General features: G+C 39.9%; 1 protein-coding gene across 1 annotated transcript in view; it reads right to left on the bottom strand.

The window, feature by feature from the left end:
• ZPLD1 (zona pellucida like domain containing 1) overlaps positions 1–12,607 on the bottom strand; it is a 33,942-nt gene extending 21,335 nt beyond the window's left edge. The window contains exons 1-2 of the mRNA XM_053386240.1: positions 12,533–12,607; positions 7,676–7,789 (exon numbers count right to left, since the gene is read on the bottom strand). Of these exons, the coding sequence (XP_053242215.1) occupies positions 7,676–7,781 (106 nt within the window). The 5' untranslated portion in view covers positions 7,782–7,789; positions 12,533–12,607. The remainder of the gene's footprint in view (positions 1–7,675; positions 7,790–12,532) is intronic.
• Positions 12,608–17,405: the final 4,798 nt, after the last annotated feature.

Here is a 17,405-nt window from a genome sequence, read left to right as displayed (position 1 = left end):
ATCTGTCACAAACAGGGGAAAACATGGAAGCCTCCTTATCATCACATTCACTGGCAAGCACAAGGATGGTCCACCGATTTCCCTGTTGCCCCAGCTGATTACATCATTGTACCTTCTCTGAAAAGAAAAGTCCTGAAGCCACCCTTCCCTGTGTTCTCTGTCCGGTACACCGCTCTCTTACACCCTAACCAACTACAATACTGTAAAAGTTGAAATTCAAATCAAAGACCCATTGGTTTATCTTAATACCTTAGGAGCATCACATGGTACTTCATGCATGATAGGGTAGCAACTAGAATACACACATGCACACACGATACCTTGCCTGCCTTGTGACTTTGCTTTACCATTTTTATACATCCTTCATTTGTAGAAAGGAACAAAAAACTCTCCCCCCTCAGACACATTCAGGGCCTTTTTCTCCTCAGGGGATGAGCATGGTGGACATGCAAATGCACCCCAAAAAGCTTTAATGTGGCAATAAATTGATACCACTCGTATTTTGCATATCATATTCCATTCCAAGGTCCATGCAAAACAGCAGACATTTAATGCAGCATTACATGAACAAAAGGTTAGGTGTAGAAGAATCATAATGAAAAAGCTGGCTTCATTAAATGGGGCATTCAAAGCTTTCAAGCAACTCGAAATGATGTAGTATATGCACTTTTTAAATATTGCGAGGAACCATTATGCAGCCTTTACACAAAAATTAGCCCTTGGAAACAATATTTCTTCTCACATTTTGCTCGCTGATATTCTCATTTAATGTAGGATGCAGATGAGCAAGTATTCTGAGCACCCAATTCATTTGGCTCCGGAAGTGTACACAGCAGCTATTAATAGCAATTTAGAATTCCAAGCAGAACAGTGGAATAGGTAGGTGATAGAAAACGATATGCACATTATTAGGAACTATTAGAAAAGGTAAAAGAAAATAAATCAGCAAATGCTATGAAAATATTATAGTAATCCTCGTTTCCTCTATATTAATGCCTTAATCCTTATCAGCTTCACTTGAGAGCAGCGCCCACTAGTCATTACAGCTGTAATTCTAAGAATAACACTCAGCATTGCAGCCTTATTCAGAGAGAAAACATTCATATAAACACCTTTCTTGCTCCTCTGTGGTCCTGATGCAGATGCACATTTGAATGTACATCCTTAGCTGAATGTCATGCTTCTCCAAGCAATGCCAGCTCTACCATTGGGCAGAGTGAAGTGGCTGCCTTAGGTGGCAGATACTGAGAAGCAGAGATAGGCAGCAAGACTCTGCTTACCCATAGCTTAGAAGCAGGAGCAAGGCAGCAAGGTTAAGCTTGTCCATAGCTGGGGCTGAGCTCTGTTAGGTGGCTCCTGCCAGCATCCAATGATTTGTCTGCTCTGCAGTTCAGTTTTGTTGCTCCAGTTCAGTCAAATGATATATGTCCAGTGTTAGAAACTGAGAGATGAAAGCTAGGAGCTAAACGGCACCTTTAACCTAGGTTATGGGCACAACAACAAATGTCTAGGCACCCTTTTTTCATAACAAGAATACAGAGCTGAAAATGAATGAACTGCAGCTAAAATATTATGTTCCTTTTTCACATGGATTAGTCCTTCTCCGGCCCACCCCCCTAATATTCTTAAGAGGGTCTCTTGTACAGTCTTCAGAGAGTAGTTGGAAGTGGAGAGGCAGAAAAAAGTCCTCCTTCCACTCTGCAGTTTCAACCTGAAATCTTAGGCACAGTACTGCACCCAGAGCTCAGAAACTGCTTGCGCTAATGAAATTCCCTGTCGCAAAATGCGCCTAGAACAATGGGAGTTTCACACACTGTATATGTCCTGCTCTTATTCCAGGTGTGGGAGCAAATGTCATGAGGACTCATCCATAGGAACTGTTCCTTAAAAGATGGCTGGAGTATCGTACTCTCATACTTTTGCTTTGTTTAAGAGCAAGATTGTCCAAAGCATTCCAGAAACTAATCTACGCTGGTCAGTTATGTTAAAAATGCATTATAAAGATTTACACCAGACGGTGCTATAGAGCAGCAATCCGTCATCAATGCAAAATTGCATTGAGAGCTATATTACGTTTTTTTATATAGGGCTTTTACAGATCAGTATAGATCCAGCCCAAATGTTCTATTGGTTGTGCACAAAGTAAAATGTTCAACCAGTTCTCACATATACTGTGCTTCACGTGCATATCAAGGCTGTTGACTTTGATTGGCTGAATGAGTGCTATAATGTTGCACTGCAGATTGTGCTCTGAGTTTCAGAGCAACTTGTTATGCAGACAGCTTCTATTAAGTAGGGGAAATGTCAAAGCTGTGCACGTGTTCTGGGTTGCCAATACAGTTTGCACATGCTCAATGGATACCAAGAATTTGAGCTTGTTTTTAAAGAATTCTCAAATGTGTATTTTCACTGAAGTATTGTCTTAAATGAACAGTGGAAGTCCTGCTGAAAAGTAAGGTGACTGAAAATATCTTAAAATGTATTGAAATCCTGGATATATTTATGACTCCTGGATATATTTATGACTCCAGTTGTAAACATAATACATCATAATCAAGAGCCAACCACTGCAGTGTTAGAGCAATGTTCAGTGCCCATAAGATGGGGTAAATATTGTTGAACATAGCGGAGCCTTTGTTAATTCTTTACACGTTGTAATTATTCTTTGTGCTCCACTGCATGGATCATTAATTTAAATAAAGGGGAAGTTATTAGATCTTCTTAATGATTTAGCACTCTTAAAGTGCCGGAAAACTGTTAGTTATTACCACTAGGACTGCCAGGATGAATTGTCGTGCTACATTTTTGACAGCATAAGGAGACTTGAATGTCTAAAGTAAATGTACTGCTCCTTCTACATATTGCATGAAATGGCAATTGTCTCTAGATCAGCTTCATAATGGGTTTCTGTGGGAGGTAGTATCAATCCAAGAATCCATTCTTACAATACCCTAAAGGAAGGAGCAATAACTCAGTGGCACAGCACATATTTTTGATGCAAGAGCTGCCAGGTTCATTCCCTGGCACCTGCAGTTAAAAGAATTAGATATCAGAAAGGCTAAGGAGACCTGTGCCTAAGACCCTGGAGAGTGACTGCCAGTCAGAGTAGACATTACTGGTTGGTCTGAACAACTATCTGGCTCAGCATCATAATGTTATGGGTTTTTTAGAGGGGGGCAGATTGTGCTAAATTCCTGGTGTCATATCCTCCTCCTAATTCCTGGATTTAGTAAAAGTTACAATTAATCAAGGTTTGATTAAACTTTGCCAAAGACGGGAATCCGCTGGCTAATGAATCAAGCCAGTTCAGCAGACAAAGGCTAGTGATAACCCATTAAAGAAACCATCAGAGAGAAAGATTGCCAGGCAAAGGGGAGTTGGGCTCCTTCTTTGCTGGGTGCTAGTGGGCAGAGGCAGAGGCAAGGTTTGGGTTTCAACTTTGAATATTGTGGCTGGGGGAAGATCCATGGAGTTAGCAGCGAGAAGAAGATAGATGGGCAGAACTCCATGTGAGCTGGAACTAAGAGAGTGGCTTTCTGCTGTCATTTGAAACCAATTCTACCCTTAAGGGGGAAACCAGACCCTCATAGGATGTGCATGCTCTGCAATTCCTCCATCTAGGTGCAGGTTGTATATGTGTGCATATAAAACCGTATATCATGAAGACACTACAGTCTCTACTATGCCTAATTTATGAAGGAAACACAAACCATGGCTAAGCACCTGAAACCCCTGGAATCTCACCCTGCTCATGGAGATAGGGGTGGCATGTGACAATATGTTCTTATGTACCTACACAGTGCAATGGACTAAAATATCACCAACACTAAATGAAAATGCAGGGTAGATTTAAATGCATTAATCCCGTTCAGATATTTGATCTGTGTATATATGGTAGTGAATGAGTAAGTATCAGGATTGTGCTCACAGGCCAGCTTTCAAGTGTCATCCACTCAGGGTTTCCATCTCAGTTGCGGCCAGCAGGGTGGTGTGGGATTTCTCACCTGGTTTTCCAATTCTACATATTGCTGTCCGTTACTGAGAGGGAGAAGTAGCGGAGCAAGACAACAGGGAGCTCAGTGTGGTGCAAGCGCAGCAGCAACAACATCATCAGATTTGCTGCACCACTGTGACACTGAGCTTTCTGCTGACTTGCCTATCTCCCTTTCAGTAACCAGCAGAGACACATGGTGTTTTGAAGAAGAAGAGTTTGGATTTGATATCCCGCTTTATCACTACCCTAAGGAGTCTCAAAGCAGCTGACAATCTCCTTTTCCCTTCCTCCCCCACAACAAACACTCTGTGAGGTGAATGGAGCTGAGAGACTTCAGAGAAGTGTGACTGGCCCAAGGTCACCCAGCAGCTGCATGTGGAGGAGTGGAGACGTGGACCTGGTTCACCAGATTAACCACTACACCACACTGGCTCTCTCTCTTAAAGCCAAGTAAGCAATGCCACAATGCCCACCCTGACTGTCCAGCCGCTACTGCCAGGTCAAAAAACTTGAGGAACTGCTGCCAATCAGTGTAGATATTACTGAGCTGGATTGACCAATAACCTGACTAGATATGAGGTAGCTTCCTATGTTCATGATAATTCAAAGGTTACAGCATGATGGAAAGGATAGTCCATAAGTGTTTGGAATCCCCAAGCATACACTATGTATCACTATTGCTAATTTGATGATAAAAATTAATCACCAGTATTATTGTCCCTTTAATTGAATCAATAAAGTTGTAGAAGCATGATTGAACTATATTTTTGTGATGCATTAAATCACCAGCAGAAACCTTAGGTGAAGTCTAGAATCAGCTTTATTTTTACAGTCTTTCCAAATGCAACCCATGGTGGCAAATTAGCTGCTGATCCCTTTGTGGGCTTGGCAGTAACTGTGGCCACTTGTTCAAAATAAAGATCTGAAATTATCTATAGGCAATAAATGCCTATTTTGGCAGACACCTTCCTAAAAGCTGGCTACCACTAACAAAATAAGCATGAAGAAATAGGTGTAACACTTCTGAAAACTTAAGGAAATAACTCACAATGTTGTGTTCATAATGTTATTGCACAATGTTTGTTCCAGTTTCCTATTTGTAATCATGGAGTTGGTTCTAGGATAACTAGCCAATGTGGTACTCTCCAGGTATTTTGGACTACAGCTACCATCAGTCCAGCTAGAATAGTCAATGATGATAGATTATGGGAGTTGTAGTTCACAATATCTAGAGGGCACCTTCTAGAGGGCACCTCATTGGTTATAAATCAGTGCCAGGTCCACCAGTGCATCTATTAATGGGCTTAATTATGAAATGCAAAGTTGAGCATAACATTCAAATGTAACCCCATTTTATTTATTTAAGTAAATGTGCATATTTTTGAACACAGCATTGAAAATCTGATATTGAAAAACAAGTTTTCTCCAGCCCCTTTCTATATCTTTAGTGAGATCCTCATTACATACTAAACAAAATATTGAGCTGCTACCACTCAGGCAGAAGTCTCATCAAATAAGTGAAAAAGCAGGTGAAGAATGCCATATCTCCAATCATACTTCAAGAGTGACTCCCAGGTATACTCTTGTGTTGCTACCACTTCTGGTGAAAACAAATCAATAATGGGCCAGATTCAACCAGCCAGTCCTGGTTGGAAGCTAGTGGAAGAACTCCTGCTCATGCAATGGAACTTTATTCACCCTCTCCTCCTTCCAGAAACACCATTTCTCCCCATCTTTTCTGGAGGATCAGGTGAACCCTCAGAACAGCATGCAGAGGTAGGAGATGAGAGATCATTCCTTCAGGAAAGCAGAAATACTTGCACCATCAGAACAATCTCCTTATGTTGAACACCAGTGTTTATTACCCCTCAAGAGGGAGTTAGTGCATAACATGTTAATCTTTGAGGGAAAGGAAGAGGTGCAGTACAAGTCCTAAATGTTAGCAAATTGCCCACAAAACACCACAGGATATTAAGCAGTTCCTTTTTAACCCACCCTAAAACTGCAATTGATGGCTTACAAGAAAACAACTCTTTTGGAACTGCAGCAGGATTCATGGTCTCAAAGGGTGCAAACGTAGGTGGAAATTTCAACCAATTCTATCACAAATAATTAAAAGGTTATAGAAACTTCTTTTTAAAAAAATCAGATGCTAATCTGACCTTTCAGGGGAGGGTCTTCCATTGAAAATGCCCTAGCAACATAACCACAAAGTAGGGGACACCCAAAGCAAAGCCTGCAATGAAGACCTGGATGAATGATCCTTCGAATATTCATCTCCTAATCCCTTCAAAGGTAAGCTTAGAAACATATTGATAACCTACACCAATCTTTTAATATGTGTTGAATATAGTATCTTCTGTTAACAACCTTGTCACTGTATTCTGGAGCAGTTTACATTTCTGAACACTTTTCAGAGTCAACCAGAGTCCAGTGCATTACTCTAGTCACGTTCCAAGAGCATCTTCCTGGTCCAGCCTCATCCAGACAAGAATGCTACTGGTACACTTCTGCCTACCATGGTGCATAGAGCTCAGTGGGCATCAATCACAATCAAACATTCTGTCTACAGAGACCAATATCTACATAATCTGGACTCTATTTTCATACTTAGTTTGATAAAGGAAAAAGCATTAGGAACTGGCTGCTTTGAAAAGAGAGGAGGAGGAGGAGGAGGAGGAGAAGAAACTATTCCTATTTACAGAACGTAATAGAAGAATCAGAAACACATCTGTTTCATACATACTAAAGGCAACTACCTGCATTGTACTTTTTGGTAAGATCCAGTGCCGGAACTCACCATGAACACCTCCCTTGTTCTCTTATAATGGCGATGATGCCCACCTGAGAGGTGCTGGAACTGAGTTCCAGTGAGTTACGGCTGAAAAAAGCCCTGATAAGATCTATTACTTTCACTAAAGCAAAGGAAGCAAATCTCTAGCAAGGGTCTAATCTGTTCAATGCTCTAATCTCTCCCCAAACCACAATCTTCACTTGTCCTGCTCTGTGTCCTTCTTGAGTGCTTTTGTCTGGTTAGAATGTGTCCTTGAACAGTGACAAGGACCTCCTTCTGCACTATGCATATAAAGCAGTATCATACCACTTTGGGCTACCCACCCCCAACACAAAAATCATGGAAACTGTAGTTTGCTAACTATAGTCAGCGTGAACAGGTGGGTTGAGGTTTTTTGTGTTTTAGGATTAAATAGCAGCCATGGGGAAATCAATTTCAGGTTGAAATCCTGATAGGGCTAGGTGACATTTTGGCACACACATTCCTCTGCTACAATCCCAATCCATATCAGGGAGGTGGCACATTAAGTATTTACTCTATAAAAAATAAACCTTGCTTGAATGATGCCATATCTTGTTTGGGCCTAAGGAAATAGCTTCCTATACTTCTAGAAAGAAAGAAAATCCGTTTTAAATATTGTCAACAGCAATCTGTGCAAGTATTCTGTGCATAGTGAATTAATGCACGAAAGAGGATGAAACCCTGTTGTTATTATGGATAGCTGCGCCCATGGGTAGCAACTCTGTGCTACTTCAGAGGAATTTCACTCACCATTAGTTAGTTAATGAGGAGTTTGTTCCAAATGCTTCATTTACTTTAAAGCTTTGTAGTCTCTGCAAACAAGCTAACAAAGGACTTATAATTAATATGTTTCAATTAACACTTACCAGGAAACCTGCTGTGGAGGCTGGCATCACAGTTGTATCCATTGAACTGCGCGGTCACTGTGAGAAACTTTGCAGTCAGCAGGAGCAGCAACCATGCTCGTTCCATTGTAAAACCTAAGGAAAACATGAGGCGATTATTCTGTGTCCCCATTTACTGCACCAGAGATACTTATTGTGATTGTTTCGTGATCATTGGATCAGGTCTGAAATAACAAGGATCCGCTGTGAAGTTGACCATCTTGCCTGATTTTAAAGCAACAGGTCTATGGATGAAAGAATGGCTGATCAACAAAGACTCGCCAGGAGGAAACCCACCTCATGGCATAGAATGTCTCTGCTGGTGCTTACATCCCTGCGCCTAAATGAGAGGGCATTATTTTCATGCCTCTTGTATTCAGTTCATTGCGTTCTTTGTGCTCTGACACAGCTTTGAACTCCTTTTCTTCCAAGGTTCTCCGCTGGGTTTTTGTGCTTAAACTATACATCACAGAGCCCCGTACTGTTTTCCCAGTTGGGTTTCAGGCTGTGAACCTAGGCAAGGGAAGAAGCCTGACAGAGCACAGTAAGAGGACTTATGAGTACACATGTATAGGATTGCTCTGTAAGTGTGCTGGCTTCTGTGCCACATTGTGTGCATAATATCCAGGTAGGAGTCTCATCGTGCCGCCCAAAATAGATTGTTGACATTAATAGCTTCTTCTAGTAACACAACATAGGAAGATGCATTAAACTGAGTCAAGCTACTGGTCTGCTCAGATGAGAATTGTCTACATTGACTGGCAGCAGGTTACCAGGTTTTCAAACAGCAGTTTCCCAGACCTGCCAAATTCCAGGGAATGAACCTGGGAGCTTATGCATGCAAAACCCCTGCTCTGCCGGGACCTTCTGTGTGCAAAGCATAGGAACATTGGAAGGTGCCCTTCTGGAGAATCAGATCATTGGCCCATGTAACTCAGTACCATCGATAGTGATGGTAAGTGGCTCTCCAGAGTCTTGGGTTAAGGGTCTCTCCCTGGAGATGCTGTACTACTGGACTACATGCCTCCCTCCTCTAGGCAGCGGTGGTGGTTGCTGCTGTTGTTTTAATTTACATACCCCTTACATGGCAAAATGTAAGCATATGTTCTACTTGCCAGTATTTGACTATCATGGCTATGGATTATATTCTGCAGTTCCTTTTTGCTCACATTGAAGTCCTTCGGATTCAAAAGGGACCTCTTGCTTTTGTTACATTTGTTTCTTTTTAGGTGGCACAAAAATTCAGGCTTCTCCAACTGCAAGATGTGCAACTGTGGCTATCACTTTTCTTCCTATATATTTCTGTCTGCTGTATCAATGGCATAAATGCTCGTGTTCATTATCAGCAAGCTCTTTGGTTCTGTGATGCTGTATTATCAAAATAATATCGGAACAAATCTGTGGTGAGGCTTAGCGGTCAAAGCAATCGTTCCTACAGCATTTAACAATCTGAAAAGCGGCGCTGAGCCACTGATCAAATATGAAGTACGACATTTGGGACATTTGTGCCAGCACCTATTGCTTTCCCTTCACTAAAGACTCTCCAGTTTATTCAGTTGTATCCAATGATTATTCCAAAAAAGCATATGTTATAATGTGATAATAGCATTATAACCAGTTGGCTATCTAGCCTGTTTCGGAATCATATCACGACTCAATCAGAAAGAAGACTGCTTATAAATGCTCAAAAATACATATAACCTGAAGTCTCTACATCTAATTGTGAGGTTGCAGTGTAACTAACTAGTATGAAAATATTTCAATTTTAGTGCAGTTCATTTCAATTCCAAGAATGAGAGGTGCAAGTAGATTCTTTGAAATATCTATTTGAAGGAGAGAATATAAATCCTTTACTAATGGAATGAGACAGAAGCCTTGCCACAAATTTCAATAACCAGGATAGAAGTCCGCTACACTCCCTCAAGTATTAACAGACACCAAATGCGTGCAAGACAACCAGAAACTATTGAACTGTTCGTAGTTTTATAACCTGCTGAGTTATGCTCCTTTGGGATATTTAATAATAGGGAGAATCATTATTCTTTAAATAATGATCATTACACAAACATTATTTAAGAATTTTACAAGGACAAAGAACTTTCTGAAATAATAATAGCAAGATGCTTGGTATATTTAATCAGAATAAGTTCCACTGGGTTCAATAACACTTCCTCCCACTCAAGTGTAGTTAGGATTGCAGCCTTGATTCCCTAGGTAATTTCACTTTGACCCTTTTCCAACACTGCATGTGATATGTTTATTTTTATAAATTAACTGCTAATAAGCGGCTTGTTTGGTTGCACACATCTACTCTTCAAAGAGCAAATGACACCATTTTCATAACAGCAGTGATTTTTAATTTTATTTTTTTAAAAGCTATGCATCTGTGACTCATGCTAATGAAACAATTTTCATCATCATCATCAAACCTTTATTGCATTAGCATACAGCCATAGCAGGATAAGACAAAAATGCTAGAGAGAAGCAACCTAACAAAATTCAAAACGATATTACTGGCATTGTGACATTTAAATTACCCTAAAACAATAATGTAAAAATTTAGTTGCCAGCGCCGGGAATCTAAAATGCAGATGTATAGATAAAAATATTTTAAAAAAAAATAAAATAAAATAAAATGCAGATGTATATAAAACATATAATGGCCCCAAAATAGGCTCGGCACATTAGGTTAAAAAGGTAATACAAAGAATTAAAACAGGTCCAGGTCTGGGACACACTACCCAGTCAGTGTAGCCCTGAGTTTCAAAGCCTGCACTATAAAGATTGCCACCCCACGTGAAATTTGGGTTTTTCAATTTTTCTTCAATCTTGCAATGAGCAGCTTATTTCCAGCTGTGAGAAAACAGAGTTGTTGCACTGCAATTCTGTCTTCTGACTCCATTCTGAAAAATTAGTTGCCTCTGAATCTTGTGACACTTGTGAGTTCTGAGAGGGGAACCTATAACATTTTGGTGAGCATGTTGCTTAATGCATACAGATGGTCCCAGTATAATCCTCATGATCTCTGCAGAGCAAGATCTTCTCCCCACTGTCAGAAGGAACGTTAAGTTTCTTTCAGAGAAGTCAATCCATGAACTAGATAGATCAATGATCTGTCTTGGTAGAAGGCAGCTTCATGTTATAGGATATTCCCATATTCCAGATGTGAATGCAGATCAAAGTAAATATCATTTGGGTTTAATTAACCTGTATACGCTTGTAGAGGGTGGACTAGAGAACTTTTGTTATGAGGAAAGAATCAATAGGGAATAATAAATAAATACTTTATTCAATTATGAAATTTTCTATCCTGTTGTATTCTCCAAAGAGACTGAAGGTGGCTAACAAGAGATAATAATTACATTAAAACAGAACAAATCACAAAACAATAAACAACCAATTTAGCAAATTCCTCCAGCATACAAATATACATAGAGCTAATGCAATTAAAAATTTCAAAGCTAACCAAAGTTTTCACCAACCACCTAAAATAGGTACCATGGTGGGGCCTAAAAGAGTTCACTCTGCAATGCATTCCATGGGGCAGATGGCAGAACAGAAAAGGTATGTTGAGTTGACACCAGCCTTGCCTCCCATGATAGAGGGATAAAACAAATAAGTGAACATATAAATATAAATTGTTCACATATGACTGAAGGTATTAGCAATTAGATAATCTTGTAGCTTCTCACTTCCAGCTTTAAAATAAAGGTAGTATCCCTTTATCGCTTAGAACCATTCCTGATTTCATTTCTTCAGAAAAAAAAATTGCCTGAAAGAAATGTGCTATTTGGTTGCAGTATAATACAAGCTTATCTAATCCTGAAAAGTTATATATACACCTTTGGGTATATAAGGTTTCTGATATTTCATTAAGTAAGCACACAAAATGCCAGTAGAATCCTAAGCCTTTAAATTCACAATTCCCACAGGTTTTTTTATTTAAAAACTCAGTGCAGGGAGGTAAATTTTATGATGAAATTGAAAACTGATTCCTTTATCTACTTTGACTCTCACTCAAAGAAACTTTGAAGTCATACTGGAAACAATTTTGGGAATCATCTAGTTGAGAGGAAAAGGGGAAAATATGTGCCATTCACTATAATACATCCTCAGATTGAGAGTAATAGTAAGTGGGATTGTATGCCCACTTTGGTTATCTTCAGAGGACGATGAAAACCTTCTCAGAATACATTTAACTATTAATGTTCGCATGCTGTTCTGAACTACGTCGATAACAAAAAAAGGATTTTATTTCAAAGCCAACTTATTTCTCAATCAGAAATGCATAGCCATTTTAGAGAAACAAAAATAATGTCCGGTCTTCACGTTAACAATTTGAGATTACTCTTCCAGTCATTGAATTAATCCCTTCAGTTGCAATGGAATCCTGATAAGAAATCTCGCTTATCTATCTTCCCCATTTGCATCTCTTACTGTGCGAACTTGCTAGACTGACACCATTAGCTGGGTAAGATTGTCTGTTCCGCTTCATGGAACCAATTGCAAAGTTTTGCGTTAGATCTACTTCACCATCCTAAGACAATTTCCTGTCCTAGTGCATTTCTCAGATCAAAAGAACAATGTGCAGCGCTGGATTTCAACAACTACAAACCAGGATTTTAAAAAAATGAACACTTCCTCTCACACTGGGACTTTGACAGAACTTTGCTTCTCCATGCCCATAATCAACGTCCAACAACTCAACAGGAGTTACCCATGAACCCTTAATGCCTGACAAGTGATACAAAGGATACTTGGGGGGAATGTACACATCCATTGAGACTAACCGAAAAGATCTTGGACCATTTTTAAGTGGCTTACATGAAGGGCACTTACCCAAATCCCCTGTAGCTGTTGAGTCAGCTGTACTCCATGTATCCTGTGCTGCTGCATGTAAGCAAGTGTTTAACATCACTGCCTAGCAGAACTTTTTCAGAAAATACTCCATCTCCTCTGATGAGGAAAGAGACACTCATTATGGAAATTCTTTTTAAAAGTATGTCTGGATATTAGATGGGAAAGGCTGCCAATTCTCAAAATGCTTAACAAGCCTGTTCATCACCAGACTGAAATCGGAGTAGTTTCTTTATGATGGCTTTTTCAGTTCAGTGTCCTTTAAAAAAACAACAACTATGCTTTTGATGTTCAACTTTCCAGGGTAGAAATATTTCAAGAGGTCTGTGGGGGGTGAGCAATCAATCTGGAGATATTATTCTGTCATCAGCTCATTGAGGGAAAATCTTGTCTGCTCAAAAGAGAGAGAGTGAAGAGAGAAAAGAAAGCCTGGAGATAGCATCAGCCAGTTATCAGTGTTCTGTTGTGCTTTGTGAGAAATTTCTAACCCTTTTTCAATTGTGATCATACTCAAAACCAGAGAGCGAGAAACAGGGGGCAACACATTTCTTGTTGAGATAAAATGTGATATGTGATGTTGTTGTGAATGCAGTTGTCATCAGAATACAATTCACCAGCAAGGTATCTATATACCGGTACATACAAAACCAGCTGAACATAATGGAATAGATCAAGCAGCTAGAAACTGGGATACCAGAAGCTAGTGTTGGCCAACATGCAGGGTGTGGTTGTTATATTATCCCGCTAAGTCTCTTGATCTTATTGTTTTGGCATGTTTGATCATTAATTTTAGAATAAGAAAAGGAAATGATGATAAATCTTCTCACTGCAGCCAAAGTGACCACCAGTAAAACCTTGGGGGAAAGGCTGCATCAATAAGAGAATGGACATTAAAAATTGGAAAGATAATGTATGTAGTCAAATTAACAAACTTCATTAGAATGAGGAAAGGCAACAGCTTATAGGAAACTGGAGTATTTTCATAATGCACTGAAACTTGAAAGGTTTCAGTGGCTCATTTTACTATGCTGCAAATAATTTTTAAATGCTGTGGTGATTTTTACTTATCAGTAATGTATTTATCGATTTGTTGATTTACTTACTGATTTTGTTTTAAAAAATAAATCTTCCGACTTAATATGTGAGTCATCCTACTGCAGCTTTACTGTATGTTTAAAAAATCATTCTGCTGGGTTTTTATTTTATTTTGGAATATTCCATATAAATGACTAGAAAGAAACAAATCTGAGCAGATGGCAAACAGAACACCTTTCATACCAACATCAGGAAAGAAACAAAATACATTTAAGTCACAGAGGGTTGGGTGTATGCCATATTTAAGGGATGTAGAACCTTTATCAGCACAAGGGCCACATTGCTCATACACAACTTTCTGAGGGAAGCATGCCACTGGTGGGTGGAGCTAGAGGCAGAAGTGGGAGTGGCCAGAGGCAAAAGCAGGTGGAGCAAGAGATAAGCCTCTTACTGTTGAACAGTAGGCTACATTCCAGAGGTTTCTGATCTCTCTCCCCCACCCCCACCCCACCCCCACCCCACATATCTCTCCATCCTCCAACCAGCAACCAGGCAAGCAAGAGGCATTATCACTATTTAACAACATTTAACTAATGGAAGAAGGTCCAAAATAATGGTCACAGCATTTTCATGTTTAATTATTTCCTGTGGGTTTTGATCACACCCAAGAAGTGCATCCACTTCACTGAAGTCAACGGTACTTAAGCAGCTGAACTTTATGCGGGATTACAGTCTTGAGACGCAATCTGAAAAGACGTGTGTACATATTTCATGCACATACTTTTTAAAAGAATTTGTCCCCAGTCTGCTCTTTGAAAAGAACTGAAAAATGGAACAAACAAAGTAAACTGTTGTTTAAATTTCTAAGTTAAAATATTTGGTATAAGAAAAGATTTAAGGGGAACCGTTTATACATGAAGTTGCTTTATCCAGAAACTATAGTGGGTCCAAAATAATGAAGCAGGGATTGGTTGATATGGTTATTATAGGCCAGCGCTTTGCTATGTGAACTAGTTTCCATTCCATATCTGGGTCTGATTCAAAGTTCTGGTATTAACCTTTAGATTGAGGTCAAGTTACCTAAAGGATTGCCTCTACCAGTTTATACCTACCAGAACCCTGAGATCAACTTCTGAGCCCTTCTCACAGTAGCTCTGCCAAATAAGGTCCAGTGGGTAGCTACTACAAGATCTTTTCAATGTTGGTGTCCCTGTTATGAAATGGCCTCCTCATGGAGGCCCAATATGGTCATCATTCTGGTGCCAGGAGACCTTTTCATTTACAAAATGTTTTTAACCCTTTTAATTTTGTTGCAATTACCGTATGTCATTTTTAGCATTTTTTTCTGTTTTAAACTTTATTTTCATTATACATTTTTGTCTTTTATGATTTTAGCTTTTGCTTGCAAATGATCCAGAAATATCAAATTCTGAATAATTATAATACATAATAATCAAAATAACGTATACTCAAAATGGTATACAACTACTAGTGGCTAATTACTTTTGAACAGGTCTAGTGACAAATACCCTGCTCATTAAATGTTAATTATCATCATTATTTATTAAATTTGTTACTTGCTTTATCTTGCCCAAAGCAACTTACAACCAATAACTAACCAACCAAACAAACATACAAAGAAAAAACCTCACATAGCTACATTCAAAAACATCCCACCCACTTCTAAAAGGCCACAGATACTATAGTTAAAGGTCAAAGGCCTGGATTTAGAGGGAAATGTTTGCCTGGCACCTAAAAATATATAGTGAATCCACCCTGGGGAAAGCATTCCACAAACGAGGAGCCACTGCAGAAAATGCAGCGCCATGCTCTGGAGCTCTTGTGGAAGAGGCACATGAAGAAGGGCCTCAGATGACGGCATGGCCTGGGTTGGTTAACAGTCCTTGAGATAATTATGTTCTGAGCTGTTTAAGGCTTTATAGGTCAAAACCAGCACATTGAATTGGAACCTGAAAGTAATTGGCAGCCAGGCCAGTTGGGACAGGATTGATCAGCAACCTGGGCACCGAATTCTACACCAGCTGAAATTTCTGAACCGTTTTCAGAGGCAGCCCCACGTATAATGCATTGCAGTGAGTCAAGGATGCAGCTTCCGAAAATGAAATCTATAGCAGCATAGCAATCCCTGCAGAGATAGCAAAACACCATGTTTCGTTGGGCTGAGTTGCTGTATGCACCACCCCACCCATTTATTTGCTGGTGCAGCAACTCATGGTGGACAGGAGGAACCTCCCCACACTAGATCTGGATCAGAGACGACAACCACAACAACAACAACAATTTATTATTTATACCCCTCCCATCTGGCTGGGTTTCCCCAGCCACTCTGGGCGGCTCCCAACCGAATATTAAAAACACAATACAGCATTAAACATTAAAAACATCCCAAAACAGGGCTGCCTTCAGATGTCTTTTAAAAGTAAGATAGTTGCTTATTGCCTTGACACCTGATGGGAGGGCGTTCCACAGGGCAGACGCCACTACCCTCTGCCTGGTTCCCTGTAACCTCACTTCTCACAGTGAAGGAACCACCAGAAGGCCCTCAGCGCTGGACGTCAGTGAACGATGGGGGTAGAGACGCTCCTTCAGGTATACTGGGCCGAGGCCATTTAGGGCTTTAAAGGTCAGCACCAACACTTTGAACTATGCTTGGAAATGTACTGGGAGACAATGCAGATCTCTCAGGACCAGTGTTATATGGTCTCGGCGACCACTCCCAGTCACCAGTCTAGCTGCCGCATTCTGGATTAATAGTTTCTGAGTCACTTTCAAAGGTAGCCTCACATAGAGTGCATTGCAGTAGTCCAAGCATTCCACTTAGAAAGCTGGCATATACTGAGTCAGGGCTTCAAGATCCCAGAGTTTCAAGCAGGGATCTTTTCCAGGCCAACCTGGAATTGCCAGAGATTGAACTGGGGCCATCTGCATGCAAAGCATGTGCTCTACCATAGAGGTACAGTTCCCTGCTCCTGCCCCCTTTTCTAGAAAAGAACAATTCTCATGTCACTGTGCCATTTTGACACCACAAGAGAGCCATGGCCTAGTAAATTATGGATGTGCCAACCACTGAATTTACCTGAAGAAATTCCCATTAGCATCTGTTGAAGTATGTATAAGTAAAAGACTGAGTAAAACCTAACTACTACCTCACTCAGTCAGTAGTTACAATGATTTCACTCAGCAGAGATACTGTCAAGTGGTAGAAGCTGGAATGCTGAAGAATTATTCACATTTTTAAGATCTCCAATTAAAGCCAAGGCAGGATCACTCTCTGCTTGAAAGGAATCAGCAATAGAATATTGCTTAAGCATCATAAACAAGTGTACTTAGGGCACCTTTTTATCCTTGGGTAGATTTACAGTATGTGAATCTTCTGATTTTATGATGTCATTAGTATAAAAAAATTTTGCCTTTTGGTCTTTAGCGGAGGTTATTAAAAACATAAAATCATTTTACAACCTCAGTCGTTGTATCTTTCCATTAACAGTGACATGAAATGTGCCGCCCCATGAAGATCCCGACTGGCATTTGGAAAGCTTTTCCTCTGGCAGGAGCACAGCATAACCCCGGGTCCATTCTTCAAGATTACTTAGGTCTTCCATAAAACCACCAGCACAAAATCTACATTGCAATCTATGCCTCTCTATAGCCCTTCCTGGTGCACTAAAAACATATCCATGCAGTTATCACAGCATGCCTTCAAAAACGTAGAATGCTGGTCAGCATGTTGTCAGAAAGGAAAATTTGCTTAAATGTGAAATTTGAACTTTCAAATTACTTGATTTTTGTAGCTATTTTT

This window comes from Podarcis raffonei, chromosome 4 (genome assembly GCF_027172205.1).
Source record: "Podarcis raffonei isolate rPodRaf1 chromosome 4, rPodRaf1.pri, whole genome shotgun sequence".
In the NCBI taxonomy this organism is placed as follows: domain Eukaryota; kingdom Metazoa; phylum Chordata; class Lepidosauria; order Squamata; family Lacertidae; genus Podarcis; species Podarcis raffonei.
This window is presented reverse-complemented; position numbering and strand designations above follow the sequence as displayed.